General features: G+C 43.9%; 1 protein-coding gene across 1 annotated transcript in view; it reads right to left on the reverse strand.

The window, feature by feature from the left end:
• Alk (ALK receptor tyrosine kinase) overlaps positions 1–20,408 on the reverse strand; it is a 717,836-nt gene that overhangs the window by 163,206 nt on the left and 534,222 nt on the right. Inside the window, exon 5 of the mRNA XM_021185679.2 lies at positions 18,683–18,810. Coding sequence (XP_021041338.1) covers positions 18,683–18,810 — 128 coding nt within the window. The remainder of the gene's footprint in view (positions 1–18,682; positions 18,811–20,408) is intronic.

A 20,408-nucleotide genomic window follows, 5' to 3' on the forward strand; every position in this document is an offset into this window, starting at 1 on the left:
TCTTGAAAAGCACGGGAAAATATAACACCTTAGCTGGATGCTGGGGTAATGGCCGTAAGGGGCAGCATCCCTACCACGTGAGACCCACTCCTTCCTCCCAAGCTAGGAGTGAGATTAGAAAACCCTCCAAATGGTCTCACGGAAATAAATCTAAGTCCTTAAAAATGTCACCGAACCCCACAGTCCCTCATTATTATAGGCTATAAACACAGATTCAAAATGGGAATAAGCCAAATATTACTGAGCTAATGTTCTACACTGAATGAGAGTCCTTCATGATTAGGGATTAATTAGAGGGAGGTTATTCAGATTTGTGTGTCTAAAATAGATACCTGAGTTTAATGGCAAGCACCTGTGTTTAAAGGCAGGCAGGGAAGAGAATCCCAGCTTTGGTTAATGATAAACCCTGGAATGGGTAAGAAACTGTGGTCTCTGTTGTTGCCCCCTATTTTCTTCCTGAAGAAAGAAACAGAGTATTGTGGGTTGCCATGGTGACTTCTCTGAGGCACAGGTCAGTGGAAGAACTGCTGAAGGGCTGGCTAACTAGGTTGTCTCACCATGGTATCCATACCACGGCTTAGAAGAACGGAATATCCCTGCACATGGACATTAAGAGGGAACGGGCTCTGACAGACATCCTGATAGTTCAGATGGGGATACAATCCCTCTTTGACAGGCTTCAGCGTTCACTCTTGAAGACCCTGAAGATCGGTTCAGGGATCGTCGCCAAGCTCAGTAGAATGGCCGTCAAATTGCTGGGGCCAAGGGCATCGGTCAGAAGGCCTCCTGAGACTAACCAAAGCCACTCCAGGGGAGCAAATAGGGAGCAGGAAGCAGGCATGGACAGCACACTCTTCATGTTCATGTTACTAGCATCAGTTCATTCACACACGGTCTTCCATCCCTCAAGCTTGTCCTTATGCAGTGCTTATGCTTTAGGCACTGTGCCATTAGGGGGCTGGTAGGACCCTTCAGGTGCCTGGAGGACCTTGGGAGAAGCGGTCAATATAGAACTTTAAGTAATAGGAAGAAAATGAACTTTTTTTTTTTTTTGAAAATTCTCCATGTTGCTGGGCTAACTTGGGTTATCTTGCTGAGTCTAATTCCATCCTCATATGTTACAATTCTATAACAAGAAAGAGCCCAATGCTTAGAAAGGTTTTGCTAGATGAGAGCTGTTTTGGGCTTCAGATTTTTTTTCCCATGGTAGCATGCTGTCCTCAAAGATTTATCAGCTAGGTGGGCAGGAACACATTCTCATGGATATTGAGTGAACTGAGGGCTGTCAGACTGTGCCGGGAACACACATGGAATTATGCTAAAAACAAAATCACTGTAGAAGAGAAGTCACAAGCAGGAGATACTTTAGGTATAGTTAGGGCCAAATGAACAGTTAAAACAGCAGCGCAGCAGAAATGCTGAGAGCTAATACTGGTGATGGGGTAGGGGTAGGTAGGGGGTTAAGGGGTAGGGGTAAGGGTGGGGATGAGGCTTGTGGTGATCTTTGGTGATTATGTGGGGTTGGGACAGGTGGGTGACCATGCTTGCCTCCTCCAGATGACTGCTTGTTGATGTGGTTAAACCAGAGTATGGATTTAGTAAGAGGCCAAGAAGGAGAAAAGTGAGCAGGCTGACCTGGGTCAGGGAAAGAAGGTGGCCTCCAGGTCTTTAAGCTTTATAGTTGGTAGGGATCCTCACCAGAAACAAAAAAAGAGATGTAAGTCATGTTTTCAGAAAACAAATCTAGCCTTAGTGGAGTTGGAGGGAGGGGACCTGGGAAACACCACAGGATGGGAAAGGAAGGGAGAAATCCATGGAGCTATATTTTAATTATTGAAGTATTAAAAGTTAAAAAAAACAAAAGACATTATCAATATTACAAACTTCATTGATCTATCCTAGTGGGACATCTTTGTAGAGGACAGTATGACTGATGTTGATACAGTGATGGTGTACACTGTGGAATGTCTAGCTCAGGTTGCTCAGCCATCAGACGAAGAGTTAGCCTTGTTAGAGCTAACAGTAGTGCAATGTATAGCTAAAACGGTGTGGCTCAAGCTTTCAAAGGAGACAGTCACTGTTGTGGGCAACAGGCCTCCTTTTGTTGTAAGCATGCCCTATCTGTGACTGACTCTGGCTTGTTTGGAAGATATCACCTGAGATCCAAGGTTCCATGATATCTGCCACTCAACTGATGATTTATCAAGGTACCAGCATCCCACGTTTGATTTCCAACTGAAGATGCTGAGTGAGCACCTAGTGGTCCAAGGCTCAGGACTGGATTAGAAGGCTCTAAAGCCAAGCTCCTAGGAAGGGGAACAGAAAGCAGGAAGCTTGGGAAGATTCTGACGCCATTCGGGACAGTAGTTGGAAGAAGTAGGAACACAACAAAATCAGAGGCAAAAAGTCTGAACTTTACCATTTGGTATCTATGGATAAAACACTAATACATTTTGGCTTCATTCTGCTAATATGTAAACAAAGAAAGAAAGAGCCCCCTCCCTCCCCCTAAACCTAACAAACCTTTAGGCCCTTTCAGATTCTAGACTCTTACAGTCTTTTGAGGCACCTGCATGTGTTGCTGGCCTCAGAGTTGCTATAGAACCTGGGATAGCCTTGAACTTCTGATACTTTTGTCTCCACCACCATAGCAATAGGATTACAGGTTCATTCAACCACTGTGTTTTAAGTGGTACCGAGGATCATAGCCAAGGCTGCAAGTGTTCTACCAGCTCTTGACAAGCCCTCAGCATCCTCACTGAGCTACATCCCTAGCCCTTAGTCCTGTGCTTTTCAACAGTGATGAATCATGTCATCAGCAGAAGTGTCAGACAGGAGGGGAGTTGGCAGAAGACAGTGACTTTAAGCACATTTGTGCTCAATTCTGTTGGAACCTTCTTAGCTGCTGTGGGAAAGTCCTACCATGAGCCAACCATGTCGGGGTACATGTTACTGATCATTTCCTAGGATGTCCTTGTGGTACCTGGGACCTAGGGGTAGAGTTTCTAGGTGGTGGGTACTAAAATGCTCATTCTTGGAATTGTGTTACTATATCAGCAAAGGAGAATTTAGAATTTAAGTTTATTCCAACTTAAATGTTACTATGTCTGTCTTTGCCTACAGCTATACAGTCACACGTCCCTGTGATTAAGTGGCTATCTAAAATTATATAAAAGACTATATTGCCTGGTTTGCACTGTCTAGTTGATGATCTCAGTTTCCTGCTGTGCTCTGTACTCATGACAGTTCCCCCACACCAGGAATTTCTGGCTCATTTGTAAGTCCACTCGCTCAAAACTCTCTACAAATTCATGGCACCCTTATTGTGTGCCAGGCGTTGTGGTGAAGGTCAGGGATTTGAAGCTAAAGTGAAAGACTCACCATTAGTGATGAGGCACAGATAACAGACTAAAGAGTTAGCTTATGACCCCTCAGATGACACTCCTAGGGAACAGGGAGTCTCAGCTTGGGAAGATGCTATAGCTGGAAGATTGGGCTGGTCTCAGAACATACCAAGCAGGATTTTCTATGAGCCAGAAAGAGAGACACGGAGGAAGAAAATCAACACCCAATGAAAGAGTTCACCAAACGGGGACTGGGCAACTACCTCTTAGCTCTAGGGTCAAAGAGAAGTGAGACACTATATATAGCACCTCACAGGCCAGGTGGGCTTGGGAGAAAGTTGCATCAGATCATATGATAATATGGACATGCATGAATGACTTCTTGTTTTAAAAACAGAGAAGTCTTGGTTGGTGGGGGTTAATCTACCTAGTGCTGGGCATGTGTAAGTAGAACAAGTGCTTCTTCTTCCATAACTGTAAGCTTCCAGCCTCCAAGGTTAGGAAGCAGTCCAACTTCATAGCCCCCCTTTTGTTCTTCTTTCCCTCCTTTTCCTTCCCTCTTCTTTCCCCTTCTTCCTGAGATTTGCTGCTTCCTTGGAGAGTCCTGTGGACCACGACTGCCATCATAAATCCCGTCTCAGGGGTGATAAAACCCTTAAAGCACTGGCAAAACCCTAGACAAAATTCTGGGAGTACAACTAACATCAGCAGAGATGTTCAACCCGACGCTACTAAAAAGTGGGAGACGGGAAAAGAGGAATTCCCCTATACTAGCTCCGAGTTTCAATTCTGTCTTATGGATTCTGGAATCAAACCCTCCTCCCTAGATTCTTGTGTCTTCTCATGCAATGAACACAGTCTCAGCTCCCATGACTAAGGAGCTCCTTCTAATTCAGTGGCTCTCAACCATCCTAATGCTGAGACCCTTGAATACAGTTCTTTAGGTTGCGGTGACCTCCAACCATACAATTATTTCATAACTGTAATTTTGCTATACTGCAATTAAGAATTGTGGTGTAAATATCTGATATGCAGGAGGATGTCTAATATGTGACCCTTATTGGGGTTACAAGCCATAGGTTGAGAACCGCTGCTCTAATTTAACTTCTTGACCACTAGGGGAAAGTGAGCAACATATCACTGACCATTCTCCTTGCCTTTGCCTAGTGATTCACAATAGCAAAGGCCCCAGCCTTGACTAAGACCTCATTTGAAACAAGACAGGCACAGGACAATATACTATGTTCTTACTTACACTTAAAAGTTGGCCTCCATGAATAAGAGGAGAATCGTGATTAGTAGATGCTGGAAAGGGTTGGGGGAAGAAAGGATGGAGAAAATTGCTTAACAGCTACAGGGGTACAGCTGGAAGGAGGGATAACTTCTCATTTTCTATAGCACAGTAGAATAAGGATAGCTGACAACAGTTAATTGAATATAGTCAAATAGCTGTGGACAGGGCTAAGAAGGTAACTGAGTGACTAAAGCCTCTGCTGAGCAAGTGTAAAGACCCAAGTTCAAATTCCCCAGAACCCAGGAAAAGCCTGGGATGGTAACATGCATTGCTAATCTCAGTGATCCTACAGTGAGATGGGAGGCAGAGGCAGGAGAATCTCTAGAAGCTTGCAAGCTAACTCTGCTGGTTCATGCAGTGACAAACAATAGCAATAGCAAAAGAGACCTTGTCTCAAATGACGTGGAAAGCAAGGACTGACATGCAAGGTTGTCCTGTGACCTTTACATGCATGTGCATCACACACACACACACACATTTACACACACACACACATTTACACACATACTTATACATGCACATACATACATATATATTCATACATACACACATGCACATGCATACACACACATATATACACACAAAGATATATTTATACACGTATGCATATATACATACACACATGTGCACAAGTGATGCCTTTGCATGTTCTTCACATAAAGAAAATGAGAAACATGTGACATACTCTGCTATGTTCATCACACACAGGGTACATGTATGCAAATGCTGCACTGCCTCCATGTAACACCTCATAATATGCACTGTGCCCCAGAATGTCATGCCGTGTTCCACTATGTAATTACCATGTGAAATTAAAAATATATCTAGAAAGGTCTTACTCTCCAGCTAAAAGACCATGATCTTCTGAGAGATTATCATGTCCAGATGGCTCAAAAAACCCTTTGAGTATATGTGTGGACACTGCCTATGCATGTGTGTGTCCACGTGTGTGCACACATGCTTTTTTTCTTAATGAAGGAATGGCAGGCACCTGAGGGGAGGAAGAAGAAGAGAGGAAAGAAAGGAGAGGTTCTGTGCCAAAAGAGGCGACTCCATCTGACGATATGCCAGAGCCAGGCCCCAGGTTGCCTCAGCAACCATTTCAGTCACCTTGTCCAAGATGCAGAGCCTCAGGCCTAAGCCTGAAGCCAGAGTGCCAGACTTTGCAGGTGCTCGTATGGAGACCAACCAGCCAATTCTGCAGCCTAGCTTTCTTGCCCTGACAAAAGGAAAGGAAGAGGGTTGAAGGTGAGAATGAGTTAGGAGACAACATCCAGGGTCTGGAGAGACATGTGGAAGAGAAACTGAGGCTAAGGGCAGGGAGATGTAGGGGAAAGGCTGTCCCCGAGATAAATGACAACCAAAACTGGCTGGGACAAAGATCTGCCTGTATTTGTTTATTTGTTGTCATTCCGTGTAAAAAGGAGGAACAAGGCTGAATGGAGCAGATGCTCTGGCATCACTGATATCAACAATTAGGGATGGAGAGAAAGGAAGAGAGCGAAAGAGTACCAGGGGAAAGTGTGTGTCCTCATGCATCGGCACAGACCGGAAAGGTGCAGAAGAATAGAGATCTGTGTCTGCACACAACAAGGAAGATATTGATCACAAGATGCCCAGACAGGAAGGGAAGCAGAGATCAGAGATCTCGGGAAATCTCTGCCTTCTCTTCAAATCCATACAAATGCAGTTCTGGAAATTTCTCATTTTGGCTTTACATACTCACAGGTCCAAGTCCCCAGGATAGAGATCTCGGGAGACTCACAGGCTTCTGAGGAGTTGGGGTACTTGCTGCCCAGCACTCTTACGAACAGGACTGCTTCATCCATCCTAGAGCCCCTGCACTCCCCCCCCCCTCAAGCAACCCCGATAGTCATTCACCTGCCTCCCCCACCCCCGGTTGTTTCCGAATCACGAACTGCCAGCTATCCCATCATGAGAACAGATGGCCACCATCCTGACCCTCATCTTGGTTCACCTGCCCTGAGGTGCTGCAGCTGACCAGAGCTCTCATCCAGACTTAGTATTTTCATTATATTTAAACTTCATAAATGATGGGAAGAATCTGCTTATAAAGAAACTTTGGCATATTAACCTCTCTGGGCCTTTTAAGACAATAGATTTAATATGTTCATGAGGATTTCCAGGAAGAAGCTGGTAATTAAAGCTTATTGCCTCTCAGCTACCATTGGCCAGCCTTGAGGCTTGTCCTTCCTGTTAATTAGAGCAGAAAGGGTATCCTGGAGGGATGGGCTCTCACAGGGCCCAGGGCCTCTTTCCGGCCCACTCTTCAGAGAATGTAGGCAGGTCCTGACGTTGCCATGAGCCCCCCTCACCCTTGTGTGTGGGATGTGTAGTACAGACAGGACACACAAGGAAAAGATAGGATCCTAGTCTAGTTGCATGAATGCTTAATGAGGGGGTAATTAGTCAATGTTTGTTAACCGTTTTTACAGACACAAATGCTGGCTAAGAGCTAAAGGGAGATCTGCAGCAGCATCAAAAACCCAAAGCCTTCATGTCCCCAAATGCTGGCTGTGGAAGCCAGAGGGTTGGTGCCGAGAAGGGAGGGGTCTCAGAGACCATTTCTTTGGTCACTTGTACCCTGTGCTTTGTGGGACCTTCTGGGCAGCCATCCAACATCTACCTCCCTGTGTTTTCGTCCCCTAAACAAATCACAAGGAAAAGGGCGATGTGACATCCCCCCAAACTCATGCTTTCAGTGTGACTTGACAACAGACAGTGCTCACCCTTGAAAGCATCCATGAACACAGAGAAAGGTCATTAAACTCTATTAATACATCCTCCTGTTCTTCTAGCCATGGCAGTCAGCTTGCAAGAAGGCTCCCTCACTTCACGCCCAAGGGGCTTCCACTCCTGAGGACCTTGGCATTCGTTCCCCATAGCTCAAGGTCTGTAGAGAGTGCTTCCTGGGCCCTGAGCCTAGTAAGTATCTCTAGGATGGTCAGAGAAAGGGGTGGTACCTATCCATCTCTCTTGCCTTCATTGATCCAATCAACCTGCAAACCAAGGACACTAATGGCCACACAAATTCCATCCTTGGGAAGATTTAAAATATTTTAGGGGTGCTAGGAGATAACTCAGCTAGGTAAGGTCCTAAGGTCCTTTCAAGCATGAAGGTATGAATTTGAACCCAGAAACCTGTGAAACTCAGGTGTGGTAGCATGCCCTTTAAGTCTCAGCAATGGACAGATTGATGCCTAGGACTTGCTGGTCAGCCAGCCTAGTTGGTGAGTTACCAAGCCAGTGGGACATTGTTTAAAAGAGCAAGGTGGACTTCTCCCAAGGAATGACACCTCAGGTTGTCCATTGGCCTCTATATGAACACGCAGCCCTACACATACAAATGTACAACATGCATACATACAAAACACTTCAGGAAAATGTACAGGGATTTCAAAAATCTAGTATTTGGTGAGTCTGCCTCTGAACTTTAGGTCCAGTTAGGTATTGACTGCTTGGGAGGTTGGACCCAACTACTCGTCTTGAGATACCATTCACTGTCCTTCTGACTATGGCTTGCACAGAGAGAATGTCTCCCCTTCTAGACCCAGCTTTATACAGAGAAGTAGGAGGTCCGACGTATTTCCTTTTCCTACTCATATTCCTGTATCTTCTTTCTTCACAAATATCCTCTATGATGTATCCCACCTCAGGGAATGGGGGAAAGTCAGCTACAAATAAGAAAAGTCTTTCAAAGCTCACATTATATCTTAAGCCTTCTCTGTGGTTTGCAATGGAATTAACGTTATAGCCCTGGTGATCTTATTATTAAATGTCTTCCCACTGTGACTGGTTAGAAATAAAGTCACAGGTCACAGATGATGCATATTCCCACAGGTACAACATCCAACTGTGAGAAGCTTGCCTTACCCATCCGTCCTCAGTTTGCCTGTGGCACATTTCCTTTAGTCACTTTCACAGGCTGAACCTAGAGAGGCACTATAGAGAGACGGCTTGTTCTCAGGCCTATGGACCAGGCCCTGGGTATAATTATCCAGTCTTTCTTCATAGGGCTTCTATTGGGCTTCATCTACATCCTGTTGGCTCATCTTTTCTTGATGTCTCCTACCTATGAGCTAAGAACCACCAAAGGCATTGAGTCAACAGTACCATGACATGTTCTTTGTAGGTTGGAAGGAGTGGACCTAAGCCACTAGTTCCAAGCACCACCAAGTGAGACACACGTAATCACACTTGCCCTTCACGTGGACACTAAAGTAGGTATTGCCATCTTCATTTCTTACCCACAGTTCCATCAGGACAACAGATACACAGCATTTCGATGATGATTCAGGTAGCACTCACATGACTCAAGACCCGTGTTTTCCATCCCTAGATCCTATCCCTTTTGTAATGTTCATGTTCTTGTGCCTCTTGCTTTTCTTTCTGCTTTTGAGTACTGGCTTGTCAGCTATGATTTCCTTCCTTCTTTCCTCCTTCCCTCCCTCCCTTTCCTTCTTTGCTCCCTCTATCTCCTTCCCTTCTTTTCCTTCCTTCCTTCCTTCCTTCCTTCCTTCCTTCCTTCCTTCCTTCCTTCCTTCCTCCATGCCTTCCTCCCTTCCTTCCCTCCTCCCTTCCCTCCTCCTCTCCCTCCTCCCCTCCTCCATTCCTTCCTCCCTTTCTCCCTCCTTCCATTTTTTCCTTCTTTTCTCCTCCTTTCTATCTTTTTTTTCTTTCTTGATCAGGTCTTACTTTGTAGCCATGGTTTCTTTTGAACAATGAAAGTAACAAGGAGGTGGAGTTAAAATGCTTAGTTCTGCTATTATCTGCTGTCTGGGGGAGACAGACCACGGGAGAAGTGATGGGTTGAGACCAATGTTGAAGTGCATTTTCTTATCCTTTCTGGTCCCCATTCATCTCACAGCCACAAATGTTAAGAAATGGCCATACGGGGTCCTGGGTGACCTAAATAGGAAATAGATCCCCAAGTCCCTTATTCATCACTGGCTGGTACATTAGTCTCATTAATAACTAGGGTTTAATCCTCTACCTTCAAAGAGAATTTCATTACCCCAAACAATAATTTTTTAATTACCAAGACAGAGTGGCAACTGCATATTGAGTACTTAGGTCAATTTAAAACTAATAAATACTTTTGGAAATTCCTTGAACATTTTAATGAATTAAAAGTTATGAAATATTTATAAGCAGTAACAACACCATTTAGTACCATTAATAAAATAAATACATTAGTCAGAGAATGAAATTCATTACTATTTTACTACTAGACACTGATGTCAATGATGGAATAGTGCTCCAAATTACTTGTAAAAGAGACCAATTATTTTAGTGTGATTAATCTTTTCAATTATTTCTTTTATGTAGTTGTAATTTGAAAGTAATTTTCTTCTGGGAGTACCATGACCTCAGCACATTCATTCTTTATTTATTTATATTTAAAAACCCTTTTTGGATCTAGCCTCCACTCCAGGGTTAGTTTCAATGGTTCTATATTTAAAATAGTAGCCCAAGCAATCGCTATTGTTCCTAGGCACTCTACAGACATTTGTAATTGGCTCTCTTAGTGATTATGAGTAAGTCATTTCAGAGTAAGGCCGTCATTGCCAAAAGTAGCTGTTCACTGGTGGGGAGAGGGACGCCAGCCAAACACTTTCTTGGTCCTGTGGCCTGGCTCTGCTTGGCTGCTTCGGTGTCCAGTCTGATGGGAAAGAAGCATGCGAGCAGCATGACTAAGGAGTTCCTCAATTTCCAACCGTCCCCACAGGATCCAACAATATTAGTTCTTTGCAAGGCACAAAGACTTCTAGAGACCGGGTCACAAAATGATAAAGGAAATGACATTATCAGAGGTTAAAGCATCAGTTGTGGGGGAAAGAAGAGAGGTTGCCTTTGCAACCACAAAGCAGCTCCAGGCTATTGGAGTCTGCTGGAAATAAGGTAGCTTTCCCTCCATGGCTAGGGCTTGGACAAGGCACAGATGGAAGGCAGAAGGTGGGTGGGACTCTGCCAACACCCACTGGGAGAGCTGTGCAGAATTATTCGGCTCAGCTTCCAGAATGAGAAGACTCAGCTTAGTCAAGGGATGCTTGAGAGAGGAGGAAGTGGTATTTATCATGCGGGGCACTGGCTAGGAGCTCTGCATACAATATCTGTTTTAATCTCCCAACAAAGCTATAATTATGTATTATTAGCCTATTTAATGATGAAAAAAAAAAGCCCGCAGATTTGAAAAAAAAAAACTCTTGCAAGCTCAGGAAGGTGGTAAGCGACAGCTCTGAGCTTCCACACTCATTTGGTCTGATTTAAAAGCCCATAATCTCCCTCCTACATTAGGATAAGCAAACCTTTATTGAGCGCTCACCATGAAAACAGTGCTCTTGGTTGCTAATTGAGACACAGGGATTTAAAAAAACAAGACTTTGATTCTAGGAAGTTAGCATCTATTGAGTGAGACGTATAAATAACTCTGCAGAGAAGTGGATTGTTCTAAAATAGAAAAGCATGGTAACAGAATTCTGAAATGAGACAGAAAATAGCATCTCAGCTGAAAGCTGAAGGATATGTGGGGCTGCAGAGCATGGACCGTGATGCAGGAGCACGGGCAGGAGGAACTTGGAGTGCTGGAGGTGTTTGGGAAGGTATGAGTAGGTTTCAGTAGCCAGATGAAATCATGACTCATGGGTACATGCGTAGTGTATACATTACTGTGTGTGAGATGCATGTGTATGTGTGTCTGTGTGTGTACCTGCATGTGAAAATGAATAAACACATAAGAGAAAGGGAGGGGGGGGGGGAGGGGAGGGGAGAGAGAGAGAGAGAGAGAGAGAGAGAGAGAGAGAGAATGTGTGTGTGTGTCACACACATGGAGACCAGAGGTTGGCTAAGGGTCTTATCCTTAATCATTTTCTATCTTGTTTTATTAGAGACAGTTTCTCTTTGAACCCAGTGCTCACTGGCTTGGCCAGCTGACTTGCTAGTGAACCCCAGGGATCTTCCTGTTTCTACTTCTTCAGTAGTGGAACTATAAGCAGGTACTACCATGCCTGTTAATTAATTAATCAATTAATTACAACGTGGGCTCTGGGGACTGGCTCAGGTCTCCAGTATTTTACTGACTGAGCCACCTCCCCAGCCTGACATAATTTTAATGCTTATTTTTAAATGACTCGGCCCACTGATAGTTAAAGGTAAGAGGTCCTGGTAACAGAGTTAAGAAGCAGTGTTTTGAAAATCGGGCTCATCTTTCTCTGGAGGCTGTGACTACAATTTCCCTCTGTTGTTCAACTCCAAGGAACAGACCCAATCTTCTCAGAGTTGACTCTGTCCCTTGAAGTGACAGGCCTAGCTGGTGGAACCTCTCAGTCTGGTCTTATGTGGTTTTCATCACCCACTGTGCATCTGGCCATTAATCACCATCGCCAAGCTGTGCAGGGGGCATCTGAAGAGCCAATTTGTTCCTGTGAACGGTAGCTTCTCCATAGGAAACTACACTATAAGGGGAGAGCAGCTCATTTTAACTGGCTCTGGCAAGGCAGGGCCCAGAGAAGTTAGGCAGCCCATGGCGTCGGTTATATTGCATCTCTAAGTCACTTTCTTATTGGCCCTTGGGATAAGGTCAGTGCCAGGAAAACTATTGACATATTCCTATTCCCACTTTCAATTAAAAAACAATCAATGTGCCAATTCTGGAGGAGTGTCAATGGCCTTTCAGGTCTGAAGCATTGACCTGTCTCTGGAAATGAGGAAGTGGGAAAGAGGACTTTAGTTCAGGTTTTCTGATTGCTGGTTTAGGCCTTATATTTCATGATCTTTTTGAGAGAGCAACATTGGAGCTAGAATAGGGGAAGACATCTCTGCAAATGGAACGCCTTCTCGATCTTGCTGGTGCAAATTAGGTATAAGCAGAGACGCCCTTTGGGGAGCAGTTTCTGTCCAAAATAGAATGAAGATCTTAAGTCCACTGTATAAAATTCAGCCCTAGGCAGGAAAAACAATTGTATATTAGGGTCGTCAGGCCCTGAGATTTCTATCTTCTGGGTGAATGTCTATTGAATAAACAGGCAGACTCACCAGAGAATGGACCAGTGGATGTATAGATGATGAGCTCTGCAGAAAGTGGGGAGGGGTCTGCTGGCAATCCCAAGACAGAGAGATATTACAGTCTCCATTTACAAGCACAGATCAAGGACTCTGCCGAGGTATTGCTTGCTGCTAGAACACAAAATGCCCAGCTTGGGCCAGGCTGCCAGGAGTCCATGGAGTCATGACTCATTTTGCCCAGCTAGAATTTGGAGCCTACCCCAGACTCTGGTTGGCTTCACATGGCCGACCAAAGATTTGAACTTGCTTATTTGGCTTCTCTCATTTCTTCTTATTCCCCTCTTGGACTGAGGAGAGTGTCTTTCATTGTCTGTCATCATTTCTGGTGTGGGAAGATGGCAAAAATCACCAACGTTTTTTCTGAGAACATTCACACCAACTCTATAGCCGGTCCATCTAAGCAAGGACCCATGTGGGAAAGAACTCATTGTGTGTGTGTGTGTGTGTGTGTGTGTGTGTGTAGTGTGTGTGGTGTGTGTGTGTGTGTGTGTGTGTGTGTGTGTGTAGTGTGTGTGGTGTGTGTGTGTGTGTGTGTGTGTGTGTGAGAGAGAGAGAGAGAGAGAGAGAGAGAGAGAGAGAGAGNGAGAGAGAGAGAGAGAGAGAGAGAGAGAGAGAGAGAGAGAGAGAGAGAGAGAGGGAGAGAGAGATTGCAGTGGTGTCAATCTCTAAAATATTCAAATCTCAAGCTTAGTCCTGATCTTTCCAACAAAGTATGGAGTATAACTGGTTTTGGCTTTCATATTTTATATGAGAGGAGAATTATAGGATCAGAAAATACAGATAACAGAAGAGCTGAAGATCAAGCTGTCTAGTGCTTCTCAAACTGCATTTTAGGAAGCCTCATTGTAGGGCACACAAACCCATGGAAGAAGTGGTTCTGGGCCCTATTTTTAAAGGCCATTCTCCATGTATAACTTTATATACTAGCCTCCAGGGTATAACTTTTCAATGAGGTTTCAGTTTTTAAACCATGATGGTTATTTAAGTACCCACGAGGCAGTCCCAGAGAAGTTAAGATAGTTGTGCATATCCAACCTTGAGGACATGTGCTTCAAGGTAACCGAGTTCCTCTTGGATCCCTTCTACTTTCTGAGCTAGTCAAGTAAGTCCTTGTGGGGTTTGTTCTCCCCAGTAAGCAGCTCAGAAGTAATGTATATGCAGAGGTATCAGGAATGTAAGGGACCTAGACTGCATTTGGCTGAGAAATTTGTGAGCAACTCCAACAGTGGCTCTGGCCCAGGAAACCACAGATGTGTTTCTTGTAGGTTCCTGAAAGAGAAGGGTAATTATGGTGGCTGATAATAAAACATATTTAGGCTCGCACTGGGGTCGTTCCCAGCTCCATGTTTTACATGGCTGGATCTTTAAGAGCTCTTTGTTTTCATTTTGACCAATAGGCAATAGTGTATCTCAAAGGCCCTTGACCAATCTAGGAAGGGTGAAGGAAATACTGAATTGATTTCTTAGAAGCATTGAGATCAAAGGAGATGGAGGGACAAAGTACATTAGGCTGTCCAGTAATGTAATCTATCACATTTCAAGGAAAATCTCTGGGTCTTCATTCATTACAGGTTCATATGGTGAAAGAGGCTGTCTAGATGCCTTGTGTTACCCTTCCAGTGGTGACCTTCCTTAGGAAGCAGCTAAGATCCAGATGGCTTCCAATCCAATTATCAGCTGTGACTCTGGGGTAATGACTTAATTCTCTGGTCCTCAATTTTCCCACCCAGCTAACAGATGTAATAACAATGGCACACACAGCTTTCAGCACTGGAGTGAGGACGAAGGAGTCTAATAGGAACACACACACAGCAGGGCAGGCCCGAGGAAGTACTAAATGAGTGTCTGTAATATGCATTGTGTGAGCTCCCGAGAGCCCTGTGGATTCTGTTAAATCCATTTCAAGGATCTGGCCCTGCTTATTATACACCCCATAGTTTACATAGGAGTCTCTCTGAAGTTGGGGGACCTTGGGGAGTGACCTTCTCTAGATTGTCTGCCAGCAAAAGGCTTTTCCTGAAATGGGATAAGGGATTCCCATATCGGAGTGTCTCTAGAGGTTGATGCCCCTCCCAGCCATACTGGATGTATAAACCACTCCCTCACTAGTTTTTCTGGGAAATGCCAATTCTGAGCAATTTCTACTCCCAGCTGCCTTCTTTTGGAAGTAGTCCACTCCACTAGCCTGAAGCTATAAAACAAGTTCAGCATTTATTAATTAATTGATTAACCAATCTGTCAACAAGCATTTATGTGATATTTCCTACGTGCTTAGCACTGTGCTGACTGCTCCCTTGAGCAACCAATGAAATAAAGGACAGCATATTGAACATCAAGTTAGGGTCCCCCAATGACTAATTGAGAAAAGACTGCTAGATTTAGATGCAGGCACCAAGGTCTTCCAAGCAGAACTTCAGTAGCTGCCAATGGCACTTCCCGAGCAAGGAAGTATAGCACAGTCCCCATATTATTTTCTGGATGAGAGGTGATAGGGGGTGAGTTATGTCCCTTAAAAGGACTGCAAGGAATGGGAAAACTGTAGTTTGCAGTGTTAGAAAGATGGGCAATGGCCTTAGAAAGGCCACCTAGCTGATACCAAAGTTCATATTACTATATATAAAGGATCTAAGAAAAATAAGAAATGGCTAAGAAAATGTGGCAGGTAAATTCAAGAGTCAGCAATGTAGTTGGGAGGTGGTGGGACACATCTTTAATCCCAGCACTCAGGAGGTAGAGGTAGGTGGATCCCAGTGAGTTCAACGCCAGCCTGGTCTACAGAGTGAGTGGGCTCAGGATAGTCAGAGACACACAGAGAAAACCTGTCTCAAAATAGTCAAGAGCCAGCAGTGCCTATGTGGGCACAGATAGAGTGTGAAGTGGCAGTAAGCTCATGTGCTGGCCAGTTTGCTATAGGGATCAGAGGAACCGAAAGAGTTGAAAGCATTCTAAGGCATGCAGTAATAAATTAAACTTGAGTTTCTACATTCTACAAAGGCATGATGTCAAGGATGAATCTATGGCTTTGTGATCAGAGCAACGTTGACTCTATGATTTAGAGATTCCAGCAAGTTTGGAAACACCTGTGACTTTCAGTTTTCTTGCTTGCAAGATGAGAAATGTCCCCACTCTATATCATTAAGCTTGTGGGAGACAGTACACAGGCAGGGGAATGGACACTTCGCCGTACCATGTGTGATCGCATCATTAACATTGGTACGCATTAACTGAGCATCTATTAAGTGTACATGCTGTGACAGATAAAAATATTTAAAGAGGAAATGGGTAAATCTGTCTTCCTGAAGACACCACAGATAGATAGTTTCTTTGCAGGGAGAATTGTACCCAATATCTCCTGTCAGCCTTCCCAAGATGAGCTAAAACAGTGTTCTCCTTCACTGGGGCCAAGGCAGAGGTCTAGTGTCATTTAGTTGTGTTTCCTTTCCATCTGGGACTCATTATGAGAGAGAGCAAGGTACAATTAATCAATAGACTAGATATCTTGTACACCCACCCACAGCCCCGGTGAGCATGTTACCAGCATCACCCACACCTCTAAGAAACTATTTCCTTCTCCTCCTCTCCTCCACAACCTAACCAAAGCTAGGGTCCCAGTACATATGAGGACTTGCCTGTATCACATAGGATTCAGGGATGCACCAAAGCACATCCTAAATCCCCTTGATGGCAAACACAGGAGTGCAGTTTCAGGATGCTTCCTATGTTTGAAACTTGTCTACATCGCTGGCATTTGCTCCACTGTGGGAAGAGGGCTGGAAGTGCTCAGAACATTCTGACATGACCACTGTCTGCTTTATTGTTCCTCACATGTCCACACTGGCCCCTCCATAAACCATGGCAGCTAATGTGTTCTCAGTGAACAAAAGAATGCAGTGGTCACCTATTTCCCCATGAAGACCATCTTGTCCTTGTCCTTGGACCTCCTCAGGTTTCTTGACCAAGAAGAGGCAGCAGAGGGTACACCCTGCAGAGGTCACTTTCAGTGTCGTAAAAAACCACAGAAGGAGGTCACACTTTGGTTTTGCAAGGATGGAGAAACAGACAGGGCGCAAGCTTAAGCTCTAGGACAGATGTGCCTCCTCTCAGCACAAGCACCTGGGGAAGAGACTCTCTGGGCGACAGGAGTTTGCAAAGCAAGGGGCAGAACACCTGGGTGTTTGGTCTAAATTCAGAATTTCCGCAGAGCTGTCACACGGCAGCATTTTGTGCTGGGCCTGATATCTGGAACTATGTTCACAACCGTTTCCTCTCCTCATGTTCCTTAAGTGGGATTATGCTATCTGTGGAAACTAGCATCTTATCCCTGTGGTATTTGTGTTAAACTGGTTACACTTCAACAGTGGGCATCTTTTGGATGACAGAGATCCTTAGGATCTGTGAAGTTTGATGGTGCCCAGAGACCTTAACAGATCATTAAATTCTCTCTCTCTCTCTCTCTCTCTCTCTCTCTCTCTCTCTCTCTCTCTCTCACACACACACACACACACACACACACACACACACACCTGTTCTGCACACATTGCCTCAGCACGGGGTTAACCACCTTCTCCCCTGTAACCCTTTCAGTCTGTCACAGGAGGTAACTTTTCTTTCCCCCACATAGAATTCAGTTGACTAAACGGATTAAACTAAAACAAGAACAATGAATACTTTCACTTGCAAAAGTCCTTGTAAAGCCATCAATGAAGGGAGAGTTACAGGAGCAGGGAGTCACTATCCCACCTCACAACCAAGAGGCACAAGGTTTAAATCCAGGCCCCTTTACACAACAGATGGCCACCTGTATGTGGGCTTTCATGGTTGTTCACACATATTTTAAATTGAGAATTAAAGTCTAGAAGGGACCACAGGCTTCTTTCCTATCTTTTTTTTAGGATCACAGGAGTCATTCTTAGGATGTTTTAGCCCAGGTTCCTTAGGTGAGTGCCATTTAGTGGCTCTCTGAGCAGAAGCAGGGACAGGAACAGAGGAACAACAATGAAAGCGACTCCTTTAAACCCATCCCTCCTACTCTCCCCCTCTGGGAAGGATGCTTCAGGTAGACTGGGGCCTTCTGATGAACCAAGGACCTCAGCATCACCTAGTGACTGAGAGTTTGTGCCTGTGTGTTTTCCATTCAGACTTGAAACTGTTTAATGAAATATGCATGCAAAATTGGATGTTGAAAACCAGGTTAGGAGGCTCAAACCCTGCAGAGGGAAGAAGAAAAGCCCCTTAGAGGCCTATGGAGACCTGAGGACTGTCGTGGGGTATTGCGTTGGGTATTGGGTAGGGTTTTTTGGATGCAAAGGTAAAAAGGAAAAGAGAATAAAAGCTTACCTTGAGGTACAGTCACAAATGCGATATTTATGCAAAAGAACTTCAATGACATAGTGGGCCATGCCTATTAGGCTTGGATGAAAATAAGCCCAAATCCTACATCTAAACATTTCCCATGGTGTCTATTAGCAAAAGCCCAGATCAAACCAAGGCAAATGCTTGCTTGTGAATTTTACCGCCAGAAAAAGCCAAATAGTGATGATCGTTAAGTTGCGGGGAAGGTGAAGGGTGGGTAGAGATGCAGGTGAAAGAAGATGGCAGAATATTGGCAACTGTTAAGTTGTGCTAAGATTCATGTACTACTCAACTTACTTCTTGTCCATTTACATTTTTTTCATAATAAAATATTTTTAAATAATGAGAGGCACTTGTCACCACAGAAGTTAAGCTAACATATTATCTAAGAAAGGCTGTATTCCACTTGATAAAGTTTGAAGGTAAGTAGTTACAACTTTACTCTAGAATTCTTTGAAGAATTGATTGCCTGGGCTATGGCATACTTGCTAATGTTCGGAATTAGTTCCTGATCACCATAGACCTTGCATTCAATCTAAACGCAATTACTGATGTAAGCAAGACAGGCGATGGAAGAGAGAGAGGGGGCAAAACCAGATTTGCATACCTTCACTGCAGTTCTTCAGGGCAAAGAAATCCACCGCCGACAAGCTCCGGTTGCCACTGGAGATGTATTCCAGAGCCACTCGAAATGGGTTTGCTGGTCGTCCGACTCTCCCCTGCAGCACTGTCCAGCTGGAGACATCGGAAGGCAGCGGGGGAAGGGGGAAGAACAGGAAAGCAGTGGTGAGAATCAACTCCTAAAGGCTCACTCCTCTGTGAGTGCAGGCATCCCATTCTTACTGGGTACTGAGAGATGGAACCTCAGATGGTACCAAGGGAGGACAGTGAACCTGAGAACAACCATGAAAACATTCATTTTATTCTTGTCCAGTGAACTCAGAAAGCCCGTTCTCAAACTCACTGTAGGCTGTGGCATTTCTAGACAACTGCAAATTGTTGGAGTAGTTCTGTAGCTAGTCTTGTAGAGGAAGGGCATTCACACATGAGATAATTGGGCAGCAGAGTCAAGGAACAGCTTCCAAAACATTACCAGACTATTCATAATTATCACTTTGAAACACCACTTGGTTTGGGCATGTTGTCTGCTTCCAAAGTCTCAATCCCCAGATTTGCTCTGTGGTGACTGATGGGAAGCTAGTGAGAACCATTTATTTACTGCAGCAAAATTAAAGTGCACTGAAGCATGCACTTTGGGGTAAAAGGCATCTAAGATTGACATGGACTCCAAGAAACAGTGTGAATGGCACACGGAAGTGGGAGAGATGGTGAGTTCTGCATCTGTCTGTGATCTCAAATGCTGGCAGAGAGCAGAGGACCAGCCAAAGGCATGTTCTTACGACATGCTCATGCTATTAGCATCTTGGGATAGCCTGCTGTCACTTACTGGAACATTCAATTTCCTTTTCAACACTGACTCAGACATATATCATAGTATACACACACAAACACACACACACATACATACATAAACCTAATACATATATATGAGAGAGGAAGGAAGGAAAGAAGGAAGGGAAGGAAAGAACATCTGCTCACTTACAATTGTATATTTAAACAATATTCTGTGAGGAATAGAAATTACCTTCCTTTAAAAACAATTTTATTGAGGTATAATTAGCACATTATAAATTGCTCTTGCTGAAAGTATATAATTTGATAAATGAAAGTATAAATTAGGTTTTTGACATGGTTATGTAAGATGAGATGATATTTCAATATTCTATATTTTTTCATTACCACGTTGAGCTTAAGTATAGCAATATGAAAAGCAAGGAATCAGTGGGAGAAACCTAAAGTTTTTGTTTGAAAAGCTTTTAACCCCATACATCAAAATATAAAATGACGTTTGCTGTAAAATAATAAAATAAAACAAGTTAAGCATAGAACATTTTATCCTAAAACAAAAGGCTAAACCTTCTTCTCAGCGCCACATGATACCTCCTCCAAAATTGATGATATAATTGGTCACAAAACAGGCCTCCACAGATACAAAAATATTGAAATTATCCCATGCATGCTATATGATCACCACGGACTAAGGCTGATCTTCAATAACAACATAAATAATAGAAAGCCAACATTCACGTGGAAACTGAACAACACTCTACTCAATGATTTCTTGGTCAAGAATAAAATAAAGAAAGAAATTAAAGACTTTTTAGAGTTTAATGAAAATGAAGCCACAACATACCCAAACTTATGGGACACAATGAAAACTCATAGCCCTGAGTGTCTCCAAAAAGAAACTGGAGAGAGCTTACACTAGCAGC

Source organism: Mus caroli, chromosome 17 (assembly GCF_900094665.2).
Source record: "Mus caroli chromosome 17, CAROLI_EIJ_v1.1, whole genome shotgun sequence".
NCBI classification, from domain to species: Eukaryota; Metazoa; Chordata; class Mammalia; order Rodentia; family Muridae; genus Mus; species Mus caroli.